Source organism: Sciurus vulgaris, assembly GCF_902686455.1.
Source record: "Sciurus vulgaris genome assembly, chromosome: 6".
NCBI lineage: Eukaryota > Metazoa > Chordata > Mammalia > Rodentia > Sciuridae > Sciurus > Sciurus vulgaris.
Window position 1 is genome coordinate 58,422,075 of NC_136466.1, and position 18,164 is coordinate 58,440,238.

General features: G+C 36.8%; 1 protein-coding gene across 2 annotated transcripts in view; it reads right to left on the bottom strand.

Moving 5' to 3' along the window:
- Positions 1-511: 511 nt before the first annotated feature.
- FBN2 (fibrillin 2) overlaps positions 512-18,164 on the bottom strand; it is a 231,373-nt gene continuing 213,720 nt past the window's right edge. For both annotated transcript variants that reach the window (XM_079144676.1, XM_079144675.1), the window contains exons 57-65: positions 17,165-17,371; positions 16,081-16,206; positions 14,434-14,556; positions 12,775-12,891; positions 12,024-12,152; positions 9,722-9,841; positions 5,650-5,881; positions 4,278-4,449; positions 512-2,420 (exon numbers count right to left, since the gene is read on the bottom strand). In XM_079144676.1, the coding sequence (XP_079000802.1) occupies positions 2,046-2,420; positions 4,278-4,449; positions 5,650-5,881; positions 9,722-9,841; positions 12,024-12,152; positions 12,775-12,891; positions 14,434-14,556; positions 16,081-16,206; positions 17,165-17,371 (1,601 nt within the window). In that variant the 3' untranslated portion in view covers positions 512-2,045. The remainder of the gene's footprint in view (positions 2,421-4,277; positions 4,450-5,649; positions 5,882-9,721; positions 9,842-12,023; positions 12,153-12,774; positions 12,892-14,433; positions 14,557-16,080; positions 16,207-17,164; positions 17,372-18,164) is intronic.

An 18,164-nucleotide genomic window follows, 5' to 3' on the forward strand; every position in this document is an offset into this window, starting at 1 on the left:
GTGCTCATTTCAGCAATGAATCAAAAGAGAACTCACATTAAAAAAATAAAAAACAAAAACCTGTTACATCTACTCACTTCTCCATGGAGTAAAATGTAGAGTATTGCAAGAGATAAACAGCTTTGGATGATTTCTAGTGAAGATGCCTTTTGGCCTGGGCTATGCCTACTGTTGCTTTTGCTTAAAAATTGGGGTTCAGGAAAATTTCTACCTTAAAGAACACTACACTTCCTCATGGATGCCTGCAGAGGAAGTGAAAGATTTTTTGAGGTGGCTAGGAAAATGGGTTCCAGGAAGCTTAGAACAACTCACTGCCTTGATCGTGTCCTTCAATTTGAACGTAAGTTTAAATTCCAATCATCAGTTGATGACAATCCTTTGCCTTCCTGTTGGTGTGACTGCTTCTCCATCTGGAACTTTATAAGGTCCTCACAAGCAAAGCCCTGGCCCCTCCCACAAGTGCGACAGGGGTTGTAGTTCCATAAAACTCTCAGCCAGAAAACTACCCCAAAATAAGCTTTATTGCAAGAAAAGTGTCATATTTGATACATAGACCTACAAAAACAAACAAAACCCAAAACCATAAGTTTTTCCTCACAAACACTTGATTACAAATTTACAGTTTCTCTCTTTTTTTTAGTTATTAAAAACAAAACAAAACAAAAACCCCCAAACACTGGATATAACTGCTTACTAATCTTTGGTCAACACAGGTGTGAGAGGAACAGCTGGAAGTCTGCATGTGCTTTGGCCATTTCACATATGAGGTTTGGTCACTGGTCCAGGGACAGGTTCTTGGGTAGAGAATACGGAGACATACTCTTATTAGCACCTCCTGGTACAAAATCTTTTTAAATGACTAAAGCAAACTAAACATCAATTCATTGTACAAACATCTTTCATACACAATAAGCTATGATAAAACGAGGCATATGGTGTATAACTACAGTATTAATGAAAAATCTAAAAAAAAATGGACTTAGAAAAAAAACAACAACATATATTCCTTGGCTGCACTGCATGATTTGTTTGCACATATGGCAATCCTGAAACAACTTGAACATAATAAATGCACCATTAATCTAAGACAGCACCAAACACTACAGAACGCCAGGTGTTCCTATTCAAAGGAACAGTGGTTCTTCAGCTGCCTACGGGACCACAAGTACGCAGCGCACCCTGGGTAGGAATGAGGTGTTGTGGGTAGCACGTGTGGTTCCTTGAGGTTAGGAGAAGGAAATACAGTACGGTTTGGCCTGCAACGCTAACGGTCTCACAAGCAGTCAAGGTATTTTGCTACAGTGGTTGCGCTTCAACTTCCATTGCCTGGTCTATCTGTTGATGTGAAATATTGTCACAATGAGCTGCTCTGGTTTTGATCTCCTTTATAAAGAATCAAATGACATTCATGTCTTCTAAATTATTGAATGCACTGCCCATTGAGCTCTCTGAGGCTTTCTTTAAAATAATCAGGTGTGTACCAGTTGGATGACTGGCAGAAAACCAAAGGAAACATCTCTTGAATCTATTGAATTTTTTAAAAGCACCTCTAAAAGAAATAGCTCAAATTTATAAATCTAAAGAAAAACAAGCGAGTTTCCCTTTTTGTTTACATAGTTTGTTCATTTCTCCATATATTACTGCATTAAAAATAAATAAACATCTATATTTTTTTAATTAGCAACTATAGCAAAATACCCAAAGTGTTACAGACTGCTAACAGGAAAAAAAAAAAGCTCACATTATTTTTGTGCATTTAGTGCCATATGCTGATCTCTTGAACATTTAGCTTTTTTTAATATATTTTAAAATGAAGTTATATAAAAAATACAGTAACCACGGTTGCCTTTGTACTCAAATCTTTGGCCACACCAGAGTCTAAATGATCCCTTCCTGTAGAGGGTCAACATTCCAAAAGTCTGAGACAGGGAGGAAAGAAACAAAAGTCATTTTTTTTTCCTCTTTAAAATTAGTCATTGACTTTTCAAATGTTTCTGAAGGCTGGCTGTGCTGGGATTTGAGCCTGGAACCAAGTCTGTGAAGTGTTAATAGAGTTGAATCTGCAGCCTCATTCTGAGAGCCTCCCCAAGCTCCCCTAGGAGGTAGTCATCCTCATTGCTCTCTTCCAGTTTCTTAAGCTCCTTCTTCCTGTAGAGAGGGATGCTAGTGATTTCCAGTGTGTATGTGCCGGGAGTGAGCTTCTTCTTGGCTGTGTGCAAGTAGCTGAGCCCATTCCTTTGGTGGATGCGGAAGATGCCATCATCATTCCCTTGGGAGATGACATAGCGGATGTGGTTGTTGAGGGGCTCGATGGCGGGCATGAGTTCCAGGATGTGCTCCTTAGAGCCAAAGCCAGAGAGGTTGAACTTCATGTTGATGGGGCTGTCGATGTCGACACTCTCTAGGCTGATGTGTTCAACCTGGGGAAAGAGCAGAAAACCATTTGGGACAAGTTTCAACCACACTAGCAGCAGTCTCAAAAGGGATCTGTGGCCTCAGGGGCTACAGCCACAGTGACAGGTTGTGGCTTCCCACTCTCCCTTTCTGCACTAATAGTGGCTATGAAAGAGGTTATTGTAAATTCCTGACAGCTGGGAGGAAAGGTCTATTCCACAGAGGATGCTCTGTAAATCTTTACGACTTCTCACTCAGCCTTAACGAGGTCATTAAAGTTATAGGACTGAGACTACAAAGAACATTCACATTTCAAGGTTATTGATGAGTTTATGGAATATCATAGTTATTAATAATTTTTTAAAAAGGCAATTTAGGAAATGAGTATAATTTTTTTTCTTCAGGAGTCAAAATGAGAAGTGCTGCTATTTGTTCATTAGCAGGGCTTGTACCCAGAGAAATCCTCATGCTGAAGGCTCAAGGCTCAGCTCTGATTTGTATGGGATGAATGATGAGTAAGTTTACTGGGAGCCATCTGTACCATGCAGAGTGAAAGATCTGCAGCATCCCCAGGGCTACAGCTTTAGTAAAATCCAGAAGGGCAGGGCATGACTTGGTCAGAGGGATGTAAGGTGCAAGAATGCTGCTTCTGATTTGGTATGCATTAAGCAAGCAGATCACCATGGTGGCTCAGAAGTGCACATCAGTAATCAAGCAGAAAGGTGTTCCAAGTCTCACAATGGGAAGGTCTTAATAAATGGAATATCTGCATTTATCATTTTTGGAACTTAATGAATAACTCACTTGTCATATTTGAACATCAACTGAATACCTTAGTTTACTTAAGGTAAATGTAACATTGGCTTATTTTTATAAAATACAAATCGAGGGCTTTTTGGCTAAAGAAATCTCATCATATAAGTAAGATAAGTTCCTTAGACCCTAAAAACCGACACAAGTTACCAGTTCACACTGCCAGTTAGTTGTTGACTAGGATTTTTGGTTGAGCAACTTCTCTGTAATAATAACTGAAAAGAGTGGTAAGTAGTGACCTCATATTTTCTCTGATCTTTAGGGAAATCATCAAAATCCCTAGATATGGGATATTAATTACTGTCAAGGATAGAACATGTGTGACGTTATGTGCTAGGCACTGTTCCAGGCACTTCATGTGTTTAAACTCAACTATCCCTACATCAACCTTCAAAGGTTGTGTATTTTAATTTTTATTTTACAGGTGAAAAAACTGAAGTAGACAGTTTAAATAAATATGGTAAATGTAACACAGGTAATCACTGGGGAGGGCCAAGGAATATATTAAAAACTAGGCTGTCTGTGGCCCCTTAACCATGCTCCTAATGTGCCATTAATGGAGAAGACACACCAGAGGCAGAAAATTCAGATCCTGTTGTAAAAAACCAAAAAATTTTTATGGCAGGAACAACTGTCTTATCAATAAATCACAGAATATGAGACCTAGTTGGCTGACCTACTGAAAATTAAAATCAATCTAGAATGTTATATGAGTGTTACATTTGTACAAAATGGAATTGGAAAAATTCATAATAACTTCATTTTTGGGAATCAGTTCAAAGCAATTTTGTTCCTAAATGTAAATCTTACATCGTCTGGCACAAATCAAAAACTAAAACAAAAGAAAATAATCTGAAGTTATGAAACTTAAGATCTTTTCTCCAAATCTTTGTGTTTTGAGCTATGAATTCAACTTATTTTAATTTACTTGTCTTTATTATAATGGATCTATTAATTTATCCATTGTTTCCAGATAGGTTTAACTACACTGAGGCTAAACTCCATAACTGCATTATATGCAAGAGTCTGTGTGGATGAAATTCTGTGGGAAAACAGGAAGATTCACTCACAGTGCTGGGCATGGGGTCCTGGACACTCCTCTTCTGCCTGCCATCTTTCTTGGAGTAGCCATTGATTTGGCACTCATAGCATGTTTCTGGGGACAAAGCATTTTCTTCATCCACCTCTGTGTCCAGAGTCAGGTACTGCCCTTTGTTGAATCCCATTCCTGAGACACAGTGGCTATTTACAAGAGATAAAGCACTGTTAGAATTTACTGTTTACTTGGACAACAGTTTTCCAGGGGAAGAGCAGACTTTTCAAGAACAGGAAACCAACAAAGCAAACTCTAAGCTCCTAACAAAAATGTCCCCCAAATTCTTCTGAGTTCTTTTCTTCACACTCAACACCATGAGATTTCCCCTTGTTTTTAAACAGCAAAATTCCTCTGAGGGTGGGCCTTAGGCTTCTTCAATTCCCATTTCTAATTAGACTGAAGCACGTGGAGGGTAGTTTACTCAAGGAGGTAGAAGCAGGTGTGAATTCCCAAAGAGAATGCTAAGAGAAGTTCCCTTGTTTCATGAACCTGAAGCCTGTGTCTGCTGCTCAAAAGAAAGTTCCCTGCTCTAATGAGTGAGATTTCTGAATTCTTATTTTGTTTAATAAAAGGACCAATGAAATGACCCTCGCCTAGACCAAGTCTTCTGTTTTAAGTACTATCACATACCAGTGTTATACACACTGGTCCACACTCGCTCAGGGCCTGCTTCACTCATCCCTCCCTCCCAGGAAGATGACCCTGACTGACTTCTAAATTCCCAGCTTGTGTGCTAATGAGCACTGCTGTCTTGAGGGAAGGATGCACTGGGCCAATCAATCAATCTAATCAGCCACAGATGACAAGTCTTGAGCAAGTGCAATTAGCCAAAGGGAAGCCAGCCTGGTGGAGATGGTGTTTGCCAAGCAGAGCCACATCCAGTAGGAACCAGCCTCTCTCTGTGCAATAGGAAAGCCAGATGAGCAAATAAAGACTCCTTCCTCAGGGATTACCAGGCTAGCACTTGCCAAAGTTTGTAGAAGAATTGGAGTCAAGGTCATTTCCACATTTATCTCTTAGTCCATCTCCTTCTCTCTGGACTTGGGGTCTGACTGAACCAATTCAGGCCATTATAAGGAGCAAAAAGTGATAACTACATTAAAGTTCAAGTCTTCAGCTCACCCCAAAGTGAGCAATCCTATGCCACAAACAGTTTGGGTGCCTTCTTGGTGCTTGTTCCTCTGCCTGAGGAGCGCTGAGCAACATTTCTACCTCTTGGGCTTTTCAAAGCTGTACCCCCTCCCCTGAAGTGGTAGGCAGCCAGGTGGCCTGCACTCAAGGAGGGGAGGCACAGCAGCTCTGCCAGGCCACTCTTTGCTGTTTGGGGAGGTTGATGGGCGTCTTACCCCTGTCCCACTCTGTAGTAGCCAGGTGGGCAGCCACAGAGGTAGCCCCCTTCCGTGTTGGAGCAGCCGTAATTGCAGGGGTTCTTGGAGGATGAGCACTCATTCACATCATGGCAGGCACTGGAGAACTGGTCAAAGGAGAACCCTGAGGGGCAGGCGCACTTGTAGCTTCCCAGAGTATTGTAGCAGGAAGCAGAGCCACAGGCATTGGGGTTGGAGCATTCATTCTCATCTGTGAAAACAAAGTAAGAAACTCTCACACATACACAGAAGGGTACAATTAACATGGAGATGAGCAGGAGTCTCAAAGTACCTATGACTATGGGAGAGATAACTTTAGAATTGTATTACTTTTTTTTTTTTAACTCTGATAGTTGATTTGCAAAGCATATGAAATGAAAAAAATGCCCCTTAAATTATGTCTTTTGAAAAAAACCTTGCTTTGCTCTTTTATTTTCTGTTTGCACTGTTTCTGAATACGTTAGCAGTCCTTGGGGGACAGATATTCACAGTTTGCTTAAATAATCAAAAGGCGATATGTCAGACAAATCCACAGAGAGTAGATTAGTAGTTGCCAGAGACTGGAGAATGACTACTCTTAAGTATGGGCTTTCTTTTTTGGGGCAGTGAGAATGTTCTTGAATTAGTAGTACTGATGATTTGCATGCTTTGTGAGAGACTACACTAAAAACCATTTAACTATATACTTTAAAAGGGTAAGTATTATGGTATGTGGATTATATCTCAATTTTTAAAAAGGCTATCTATCTGCATTTATACTATTCCCCCGGCAATTCCCCAAATCTCCTTTGTATATGGGAGTAAAGTATGAAAAAATTTAAATGGAAACATACTATTTAGATCTGCTGAACAAACAACCTTTTTGGAGTGCCTGAGAACCCACATGGAGCAGACGGTGCCTCCGGAGGTAGGTTTGCATCCTGCCCCCAAACGAGGGGCAGCGTTTAATGACTAGCATTGTACTATACATGCCTGACAAGATAATTATAGGTTATACTTTTCAGTTGCTATTATCACAAATTCAAAGCCTGATTGTGCTTTTAACTTTGGAGATTATAATTTTGCTCTTAACTGTCTGGTTGATGTACAGCATGTGGTTTGACTCCTTAGGCTTTATTATAATCCAAATTTCACCCTGGGCACAAATCACATCTGCTTCGTGGAATTCTTTCAATTCTTGTGACTACATATGGAACACAGAGTGTCTGTTTACCTAATATATGACAAGTGTATATTTCGGTCCTTGTGGGGAAACAGGCCCATTGCAAGTAGGTGTGCCTGGGAGCTCCACAGCTAGGAGGGAGGAGCAGATCTGCAGCAGCTCAGTGAGGTTATGACCATGCAGATGGGGGCTCATTGAAGAGGTCTCTCAGACAGGAAGTTAGGCTTCATTAAGGACAGGATAGAGGTTATTGACAATGTAAAAGTTGCTACGTACATTTTCGTATCATGAGTATAGTTTCGGAATTAACTAAGACACTAAATGTAGAACTCTCAGTCACTGAGTATAAAATATGCTTGATTACCTAATATGTGAAAATTCTTAACTTTTATTACGTAGGGAGAAAGTCTATAAATTCTCAATAACTTGGCTACATGTGACACTAATATAATGGCTATTTTATTTCTATATATGAAAGACCTGGAATTTTGCCACAAAGGCTTATCTACTTTTATAAAAAGGTCTGACATTCACATGCAGTATTTCTCTCCTAACAGGGATTCTAAATTAGACTATTATTTAATGATATGATCTCAACATTAATACTTTCAGACACAGGTAGAAAAAGAACCAGGAAAAACCAATTAAATTGAATAAATTGCATTTAAACATACCATTCACAAGAATGTTTTAAAATACATTAATATTTTTGGAAACACCATGATATACCTCATATTTATATGCCATAAATGTATAGCATGGTAAAATTTTATAGTCTCACAAAAATATGATCTTGTTTGAAACATACTTTGAATTGACCTAAACCTTGCTAAGCTATGCTTGAATTATTTTGGAAAGGCTATGAAAGCAACTAGAAATTACTGGCATGAAATAATGAAGGCTTCACATACTAATATAACATTTTTTCATGTGCAAATATTAATAAATTTCATGTGCAAATATTAATAATATTTGCACATCTTCAGTTTTGAATAATCATAGTACTTATAAGTAGTTGAGAATGTTACCTACATCAGTATAATCTAGATCCTGGAATGTTTTAAACTCTATATGGTAACTGCTTGGAAACATTAAAGTGTTAGTTTTAATTGAAACCTTTTTTTTAATATTAACACTTTCAAAGAATTTGATTTTCTTGACTTGGTGGTGGTATTAATAATATCATACATTTAAAATTTTATCCATTTAGAATGTCTGGTGCATTGACTGACAGTTTTGACCATTTAAGAGACCCAGATAAATCTGTCTGAGATACTTCTTTTCTATATTCTCCCATCAATCATACAAATGACTGAAGACATTCATACTACAGTCATAGATAAAAAATGTGTGTGGCCTTTCAATTTGCATTTTGTCACAATTTTTGTTCTGCTAACTTATTGCTTTTATTAGTTTTCTGATAGGTGATTTCATTCTATTTCTGCCATATATTTGAATTAAAATTCCAACTATGTTGTGTGGATTGAAGGAAAGAAAGGCAGCGTTTTCTTAAGACTTTTTAAGAGACCAGCTGGATTCCTTAATCCCGCATGGAAGAACTAGACCCTTCTGAAATAAAATCCTTGCTGTGTGTTAGAGACAGAGGGGCCTGTTGATTACACATGGCCATTTTAGAATAGTGAGCTCACAAATTAACATTTCCAACTGGGGATATCTGCTCATGTCCTTTTAGTTTTGGTCTCATCTTTGAAACCACTATTCCTCTGTCCACAGGGTCTCTTCTGATTAGAAGGCACACAGGCTTCTGGCTGAACTTGTGTAAGCTGTTCTGGGTTGACTGCCTTGTAGAAGTGCCCACTCTGAGGATCTCATAAGGGGAAACTGGGATATACCACACCACCCTGATTTTAAGTCAGGTCAGTTCTAACAGTGCATAAAATTCATAAAAACTTGTGCAGGTATTTTTGCTCTAAATGTTTATAGACAGGGACTTCAAAAACCAATGAGATTGAATTGATACTTCATTCATGATCTTCTCAATTCACTAAGTTGTCATTAGAAATTTCTTTGGAGAGGATCACAAAGGGTAAAATGAGATTAATTTCTTTAGTGGATCACTATAGTGCTATATTTGAATAGTGCACTGAGTAATTTAAATCATTACAAACAGGAAGCATTCTGCCGTTCTCTGCAGGACCACTATTTCTCTTCAGCTCAGCAACATCAGCTTCTAACGTCAAAACTTGTTGGATGGTGTGTCTATGAAGTGCACTCAAATGGAGCCAAGAAATAAGGCACATGCTAAGTCAGTCAATTGGTTATCCAAATAGAATAATGTTCTCCTTGATCACTTGCTCCTTAAATGAAGAATTTCTGTGATTATCAATGCAAGGAACACTTTTGTCTGGAATTGTCAAGAGTATTTGCTGTAACCAGTTATTTTTTCTACCTTTAAGGACTTTGCATCCTTCATTAAATTTCTGTGACAGTACAGTACAGATGGATTTCCCTCATTAAATTGATTTGAATTCTTTTAGATTTATAAGAGGGGAATGGATGGGTAATCTTTTAAGTCCAAAATCTAAAGCTATCAAATTCCTGATAAAAAGCAGCTAAGACAAATGATGATGATGATTCTTGACACTATCTTCAGAAACTTAAAATTACTCCTAGTGGCAATTTAAAATAAGGTCACTGTTGAGTTACCATTAGGTACTTAAAAACATGATTATCAAGAATATTTTCAAAACATACACAGGTATAGACATGGATAGAATGAATGAATTCCCATACACTGATCTTAAGTACTGGTTTATAAGTTCTTGGATTCAAAGGCTATATTGAGACTTTAACCTTTATTATTTATTCATTTTATGTAGATACAATAAAGCAAGAAAAACAGGTGCTATGTAATAAACAAGTGCTCACCGACACACTGGTTCCACTGGTAATGCTGAATATATCCTTGAGGGCAGCCACACCTGTAGCCTCCCAGGATGTTCTGGCAGCCATGTTGGCACCTGTGGTTTCCATCACATTCATCAACATCTGCAAAAACAATCCCAGCAAAATTGTTATGTCCCTCTTTCCTCTACTATTCTTAAAAGGATTCCAAACACAAGCTTCGGGGGAACAAATAAACAAGACATGGTGCCCAGAGAGGCTGTGATTTCTTTCCAAGTCACATGGTTATTAGTCAGTGGTGGCACAAAGAACAGTTCAGAGATAAGAAACCACCTCAGTTTTATGCGCTCCACCAGACCATGGCACATCAGTACTCTGAATAACAGCTTAATTTCAGCAAATCAACCATAGCAACCACAAATGTTGTGCATTTTGGATTGATTAACTACATATGGTATGATTTATTTGGTAAATTATATGTATCTATATATAGATAGAGATATACACATTACATGTTCTAGTAGATCCCAAAGTGATTCACATGTAATTCTTATTTTGTGGTAGAGGCACTACAGAGATACCTAAAAAGTATAATGGTTTTGGAAGCAAACATTTTTATTACCACTCAAGATTAATTAGATGCAAATCCCTTTTAAGTATTTGACTGTTATTTTTAGACAAGATGTAATATGATTATACATATGGAATAATTTCTTTGTTCATATATGCATACTCTTCTGGAATGACAACTGAGGCTTTGAAATCTACCCAGAAAGAGTGAAATAAAATCGGCATGTCTGATGTATGTGTAACAAATTTACATGGATAATTAATAAGTGGTATCTTATGTGCATGGTCATGCACTGGACTCACACATGGCAAACAGCTGTAACTTCAGAACACTTTCAATGTGTCAGTGACTTCAAATATAAAATTGAAAAAAAAATTATTTTTGGTACAAGGGATTGAACCCAGGAGTGCTTAACCACTGAGCCACATCTCTAACCCTTTTTATATTTTATTTTGAGATAGGTTCTCACTAAGTTGCTTAGCACCTTGCTGAGGCTGGCTTTGACCTTGTGACCTTCCAGTCTCAGCTTCCTGAGATGATAGGTGTGTGCCACCATGCTTGGCTAAAATTGAAAAATTTTTAAATAAGTTTTTGACTGAGACGCACATAAAAGTTCTATAATTCTTATAAAGAGCACCTTAAATACTTTGAACATATTTATAGAGTTCAAAATCATATACTAGGAATAATTTTAAAAGGATAATTAAATCAATAAAAATATAAATTGTAAGGCTACATAAGAATGTAGAAGGGAATGTATGCAGTCTCATAATCTTGGTCATGGATATTCTGTAAAAGAGACCAATCCTCATACATTTGTCCTATCATATACTAGCACTTGCAATATAAATATTGAAGACCTGGATGGTATTTTATTGATTGCAGGCAGATTTGCATTTTGTCACCATCGAAATGTTCCTTTGGGCTTTATTAGGGGAAATACCTATTGCTGGGGAAGGTTTATAGGGAAAGCTCACTGTAGAAAATGAGAATGGGGTAGGAGTCTTAGCCCACGTAAGATAGAAGAAATAGTCATCAGTTTTCCCCAGTGCTTTCAATACATTTCTCTAAAATTCTCTGTGGTAACAGGTTCTCTTTTTACATTTAACTTTTTGCACATTTAACTACCATGGAACAAAAGTCCAATTATTGTTATTTTAAGGTATACTTGTATATCATTGTAAAACGTTAAGCACAGATTTCTTCTTCAAATCAATTATTTCTCAGATCAATGATTAAGTAAGCAGGTTATTTTTTTAATTTGTTAGTTATACATGACAGTATAATGTATTTTGACATACATACATGGAGTATAACTTCTTATTCTTGTGGTTGTACGTGATATGGAGTTACACTGGTGGTGCATTCATATATGAGCATAGGAAAATAACGTCTGATTCATTCTACTGTCTTTCCTATTTCCATCCCCACTCCCTTCTCTTCATTCCCCTTTGTCTAATTCAATGAACTTCTATTCTCCCCTCACCCACTGTGTGTTAGCAACCACATATCCGAGAAAACATTTGGCTTTTAAACAGCTTATTTTTAGAAGTTAATTTGTAATCCCAGAATTTTTATCACATCCACGTTGATCCATGAAAACTTATGAACAAAACTCAATTGCCAGATTCTATTTTATTAAATAACCATTTTATTTTTTGAGGTGATTGCGATTTATCATTTAATGGTTTAGAGGTTGAGCAAAGTATGTATTTGCTGTTACAGGACACAGGATTTTTGAACAAATAAACTCACCTTCGCAGTTCAGTCCAGTGGCATCAAGAGAGAATCCTCTCTGGCATTCACAGTTGAAACTTCCAGGGGTGTTCTGACAGATTCCCTTTGCCCCGCAGAGTGAAGGCTGAGACCCACACTCATTGTTATCTAGCAAAGCATCAAGAAGGAGGTGTCAGGCATCCCAGTTATTCACACATGACTTAAATTTTACTACATGAAGTAAATACGATGAATAAAAGCTTAAGTTTTCACTATGTAAAATGTTTTAGAGAAATCTAAGCCAGCATTCATGGTCATATTAAAGGCAAACGTGGTAAGAAGAATTATATTTCTAAGAGGTTTGAAACTAGAATGTATTTTAGGGCCATGGCAGAATGATTTTAGATGATACAGACTGAACATCTCCTAGCAAGGGCTTTCTAAAATAAAATGTACAAAAAATGCTATGTGTTCCTCAGCATGCTCTAAATTACCATGAGCCTTTAATCACATTTTTATCTGGATACCATAGCTATATTTAGATTGTGATATAGAGGCATTGCCTGGGATATGCCTACTGTGCATGTGCTTGGGCTCTTTAGGCTTTTTTTTCTTTAGCTATTGTTCTTGTTAAAAAATGTCCATATCATTTGCAACTTAATAGACAACTAATTACAAGGTACTCGTTTTAAATATAAGTATGAAGACATGATTTAGTTATCATTTTAAATACAACTTTCATGCACCTACCAAAAGTATGTAAAAATTTCCAACTGTAATTTTGCCTTACCAATGCAAGCAGTGTGGTGCTGGGTAAAACCAGGTGGACATTTACAGGTAAAACCCCCCAGGGTGTTGACACAGAGGAACTGGCAGTTGTGCTGTTTGGTCTGACATTCATCGAGGTCTGAAATTAAAGAGAGTCCCGTGGAAATCAGAGCAGTGATCTGGCTACGTCTCCTTTCTCATGAAACCACAAGGAAGTATGCATGTTTCATTGAGAGTATTTTGTGCAAGTTTTTTAATTTTTTTGCTGGAATCTTTGTGGGCTTCCATATGCATAATACAGTTTCTTTCCCTATACTTAAACAGCATAAAATAATATGTGCTACTCTGATAGGATAGCAAAAGTGATGCTAACACAATTTTTTAAAATAAACTAAATGGTCAGATCACAGTAGGTTCCATGAACTATTCTCAAAACTAATATTCAAAGTTATAATTCTTGCATTTAATGTACTTTAGTACTTTCAGATTGTTCCTATTAAAGGAGGGATTGAATAAAAATAAAACAGAATCCAGAAATTGATGAAGGTCCTAACACAAATATCCAGCTGGATTCTCCAGATCAAATGAAAACACCATCAACACCAGAAAGCAAAAACAGCTTCTGTAATTTTAGTCACAAATAGTATTCATAGTTGGGTGTAGGGGTGCCCACCCATAATCCCAGTGGCTTCAGAGGCTGAGGTAGGAGGATCGCAAGTTCAAAGCCAGCCTTGATGATTTAGTGAGGCCCAAAGCAACTTAGGGAGATCATGCCTCTAAATAAAATATAAAAAGGGCTCGGGATGTGGCTAAGTGGTTAAGTATTCCTGGGTTCAATCCCTAGTACACCCCTCCAAAAAATGATATTAATATTTGGACTCATCTAAAAGAAAACTCATAATTTGTTAGTGGTTAGTCTGAAAAATCAGAAAAATACATTTAAAATACATTCACTTCATAATATAAGATGTAGACAACTGATTCATTATTTTATGGTTTAAAAACATTTAAGTTGCACTCATAAACACTACAAAATTAAATTCGTCCATACTGGCTCTTCAAATATATTCAAGATAATATTGGTTCTTGCTATTAGTTTGTTTTTTTGATCTGCCTTGGAAATAAATCTCATTTTACTGAGGATAATCTAAATTTAAAATTTTTCTCAGTCCATTTATTTCATACTGGTGAAGTTTCCTATAAAATCAAGTGTGAGTATAATACTGAAGCTGTTTTAATGATTTAAGTTACCTTGAAAAATAATTACTTCTAATACTACTTCAGCAAACATTTAAATTTACTCATTAATTTCACCTTTCTGCAACACATGTGTAATAAAGATAGCTTAGAGAAATGAAACCTTAGTAAGTAACAATAGAAAATCTTATTTAGTAATTTGTTTCAACTCTTCCCTCACCAACATTTCATTTTGCTTCTTTTAGTTTTTAAAAAAAATGTATGTTGTTTTGCTCTTAGGAGCAAACTATTGTGACTTGGACTTTAAAACATTTTCTCTGCCTCCTACAATGGGCCCTTTGATGGAGTTCTCTATGACTAGTAAAATAGCCGCTGGAAAGGTGCATTTTTATGAAGATGATGTACATGGTATAATCCTTGATTACCTAATATCAGAATCTGAAAGAGAAATAAGGTCCAAAATTTCCAGAGACTCTTTGCTCACCTTTGCACGTCTTCCCATCCTCTTGCAGGACGTAACCCCGTGGGCAGGAGCACTGATAACTCCCTTCAGCATTCTTGCAGATGAAGTTGCATGGTTTCGGGGACTGGGAACATTCATCAAGGTCTAAGTAATGTGAAAATTAAAGTCCTGGTTAAAAGAAGCAACCAGCTTCTCTCCTCCCTCCATATTCTCATGTCACTCTTTTTGCTTTTCCTCTGGAGCTTAAAATGGAATACAGCCAGAGAGAAATGTTACACAGGACGATCTTCTCTAAAGTAACATACTGATTTACTTTGTGATCAGTCCACAGAAAAATATTATGATGTCTAGACAACTATTTGAATTAAAAAAAAAATCCATGAAGTTCCTCAAATTAATGTAGTTTGGTATACAAATCAAATCATAAATTTGGAAATCATGAACTAAAAGAGTTTCTCTTTTTTTGACACAAGCATGTGGCAGAAGTTCTTTTAATCTCTCCTAGCTAAAGCTCCAGATCCCGCCCTCCCCTGGTCCACCCTGCCCTCAGGCCTGGGAAGCTGACATCTGTGGACTTCATTGGTGGTTCTCTTGCCCTCTGTCTTCTGGTTGGTCTTTATTTAAACTACCTTCCTGAAGGATGGGACTTTGGCTGGCTGAGCCAATGGGTCAGAGGTCATGCTCCTTTCAACACAACTCTAAGGACAATTTTTTCCCTCCAGGTTCCCATAACCTCTCTTTTGTCTCATCTTTAGTCCAGTCACCATGCACAGCACTATCCCTTGTGGCCGCTACACACTCTGCCCACATGTTTATTTACTGTCCCTTTGTTAGGTCTTCTTTGAACTGTACTCACAAAAATGCTACCTCTTCCTACTGGTACTCTAATAGCAGTTTCTCTATCTCCTCCATAGAACATGCTGGGTTGATGTCCAAAGCATGCTACAAGCTCATGATTCATAACCTATTGCCTATTATTCTCATGACCTACTATTTTTAGTGTATAATATACTTATGAAGAGTCCGTGTGGTTTTTCTATATACTTGTCACTGAAATGGATAATTTTTTGGGATATCACATAAGCTGATAAAATTTGCAGGAAATTTTTTTCTTTAGTGAAAACAAAATTGACTATTTTGTAAAGACTAAATAAAGGGTGGTTCCTCCCCTCCGAATGTCAGTGAATGATATGGGTGAGACAATAAAAAAACTAAGAAAAAAAACAATAAAACAGTCAAAAGATTCTCTACTAAGACTGATTTGCAAGCAGAAATTTTAGACAATGCTTGATTTTATGCAAAAAATAGTAAAAAAGGCATTTTTTAACATACATACACATGCAAACTCACAATAAAAGCATTTTCGTTCATCAAAAGAATGACAAATGGGCATTTGTAAATTAAAATGTAAAATATTGAAAGTTTCATAATTTTTATGTTTCCCTGATTGAATAGACATTTTTTTGATGAATTGAACAATTCTGCATACCACATTGTTAAACAAAGGGTTGGAATGGTGCTGTTAGGAAGCACATTATTGAAAGGAGTGGCATCATTTTCATAAAATAAGTATTCTGAAGTTCCTTGACAAAGATCCTCTACTGACAGTAAGAAATTTGTAGGACACAGTAGTAGACAAGCCCCAGACACAGAGGTGCCCAGCCTCACCTACACAAGATGTCCCACTGATGTCGGTGGTGTAGCCAACCTTGCAGAAGCATCGGAAGGAGCCCATGGTGTTGATGCACTGGCCATTGGTGCAGAGGTTTGGCATTACCTTACATTCATCAATATCTGTGGGTCACGAAAGCCAAAAATAAATAGAGGTCAGTATGCATGAAAAGTGAAAATTATTAAAGTGAAGAGAAACTAAGGAACTGAAATGAGAAAACTGACAGCAAATACCCACAGTGCTTTAGGGGAATCTTTCATAATTCAAAGAATGGAAACATGGAAGGAAAAGAAAGGCTTTTCTTTTCTTCTGAAGTGATACAAAGACATAAACAAAAGAGGACTATGTTGAAATTCTTTTCTAGGAATACTAATTTTGTGATCTAGTATCAATTTTTTTTTTCCCCATCTCTGGAGAGCTACCTCTTTGAAGTTCAACTAATTTGGAAGTTGAGATAATCTCCCAGTGTTGGCCTCAAATTCACACTTGTGTTAGACTCGGAGTAAATAGTTTTTGGTATCAAAGTAGTCATGCAAAGGATTGGGAATCTGAATAAAGAGGGCAATGGCCATTTTCGGAACATTGGTATCTTAACTGGTTGTACAAAAAAATGGAAACCACTAATCAATCAGGAGACTTTGCTAGTTTGTGACTATGCTACAAATAGAAGAAATTCCTGCATACAAATAAACAGTATTTGTTTAAATAAGGCAAGTAGAGTTTGGAGGTTACAAGCATGCTCTTTGGGGCCAGAGACATTTGTTACATTCCTGGGATCACCATCCCTTAAAACAGCATGATCTTGGAAACATTATTTATTGTTATCTTAGCTTTGTGTTTCAGTTTCTCATTTGTTAAAATTGGAATAATAAATTCTACCTCCTAGATTTGATATGAAGAAAAATAGTTTAAAATTTCTCAAACATTAGACAAGAACATCCTATTTATATACACAAACACAAAGAAATACAAATATTTAAGCTACTATTATTACATCAATTTTCATTCTTTCTTCAAATTAATCCAAATTAGTGAAATTTACTATATTGATAAGACATGCGATGTTTTTCAACTCCTCACCTCTTCCGTCTGTAGTGTATCCTGGGCCATGAGGACAAATCTTTTTGTACTGGGCAGTTCCAGGAAGTGGGCAAAGCTCACACTGGTGGCCCCAGCCTCGCCCACCATCACAGCAGCATTCTGACTTTGTGACAAGATTGCGGCTGCTGGATGCCATCTGACACATTGTCTGCAATACCTCTGCAAAGCAGAGTCCCTGTCGATTGTCTGAAATGGCAGAGTAATAAGAGTCAAGGCAAATGAACTCACACTTCATTATCTTGGGTTTCAAATTAAATAGGACAATCAATGCTTTCCTTCTTAGAAATTTTTTTTTTAAAAGATAAGTGTTCTTTTATGTGAACAATCTACACTGCATAAGACTGCTTAATTGTAAAGTTTTGTTGATGGTTAAGTTCACAAGGTTTTCTTCAATATAGACAACTCATTAAATTTGACAAAAAGTGATACTATACAAATAGATTTATTTTTTTCATTCAATCCATGAGCAACTGAATGATAGTGAATAACCATTCCTGTAGAATCAAAATGAAAGAAAAATTAAATTTTTCTCTTTCAATAAACAAAGGAGCACCAGGATTTGTTTTTGAAAAGCAAATTCTAGACTATGTTATGAGCTTGGGACATATGCAATTGAACCTCTGATGTTCTCTTCATCTAAAAGACTGCTCAAAAATCTGGACTGAACAACAAAATTTTTTTTTAGTATAAATAAAGGGATCTCTGAGGGAAATCTCTACGGTTTTATAAACCACCCTTGTAAAACTGTTTGTAATATGAGCAGAAAATTACAAATTTCTTGTAGGTTATCTTTTCTATTTCCTAAAAGATTGATTTTAAAGGTCTAGACTAGAGACAGTAATAGACAAAAAAATTTTCCCGACTTAAAAATATCCTGGGATTTGAAGTAGGTGAACTCATTCTGAAAAGAACTGCACATAGTTGAAACATGGTCTTTTTATGCCACATCAAATGATAAGTCCATTTACTGATCTATGTT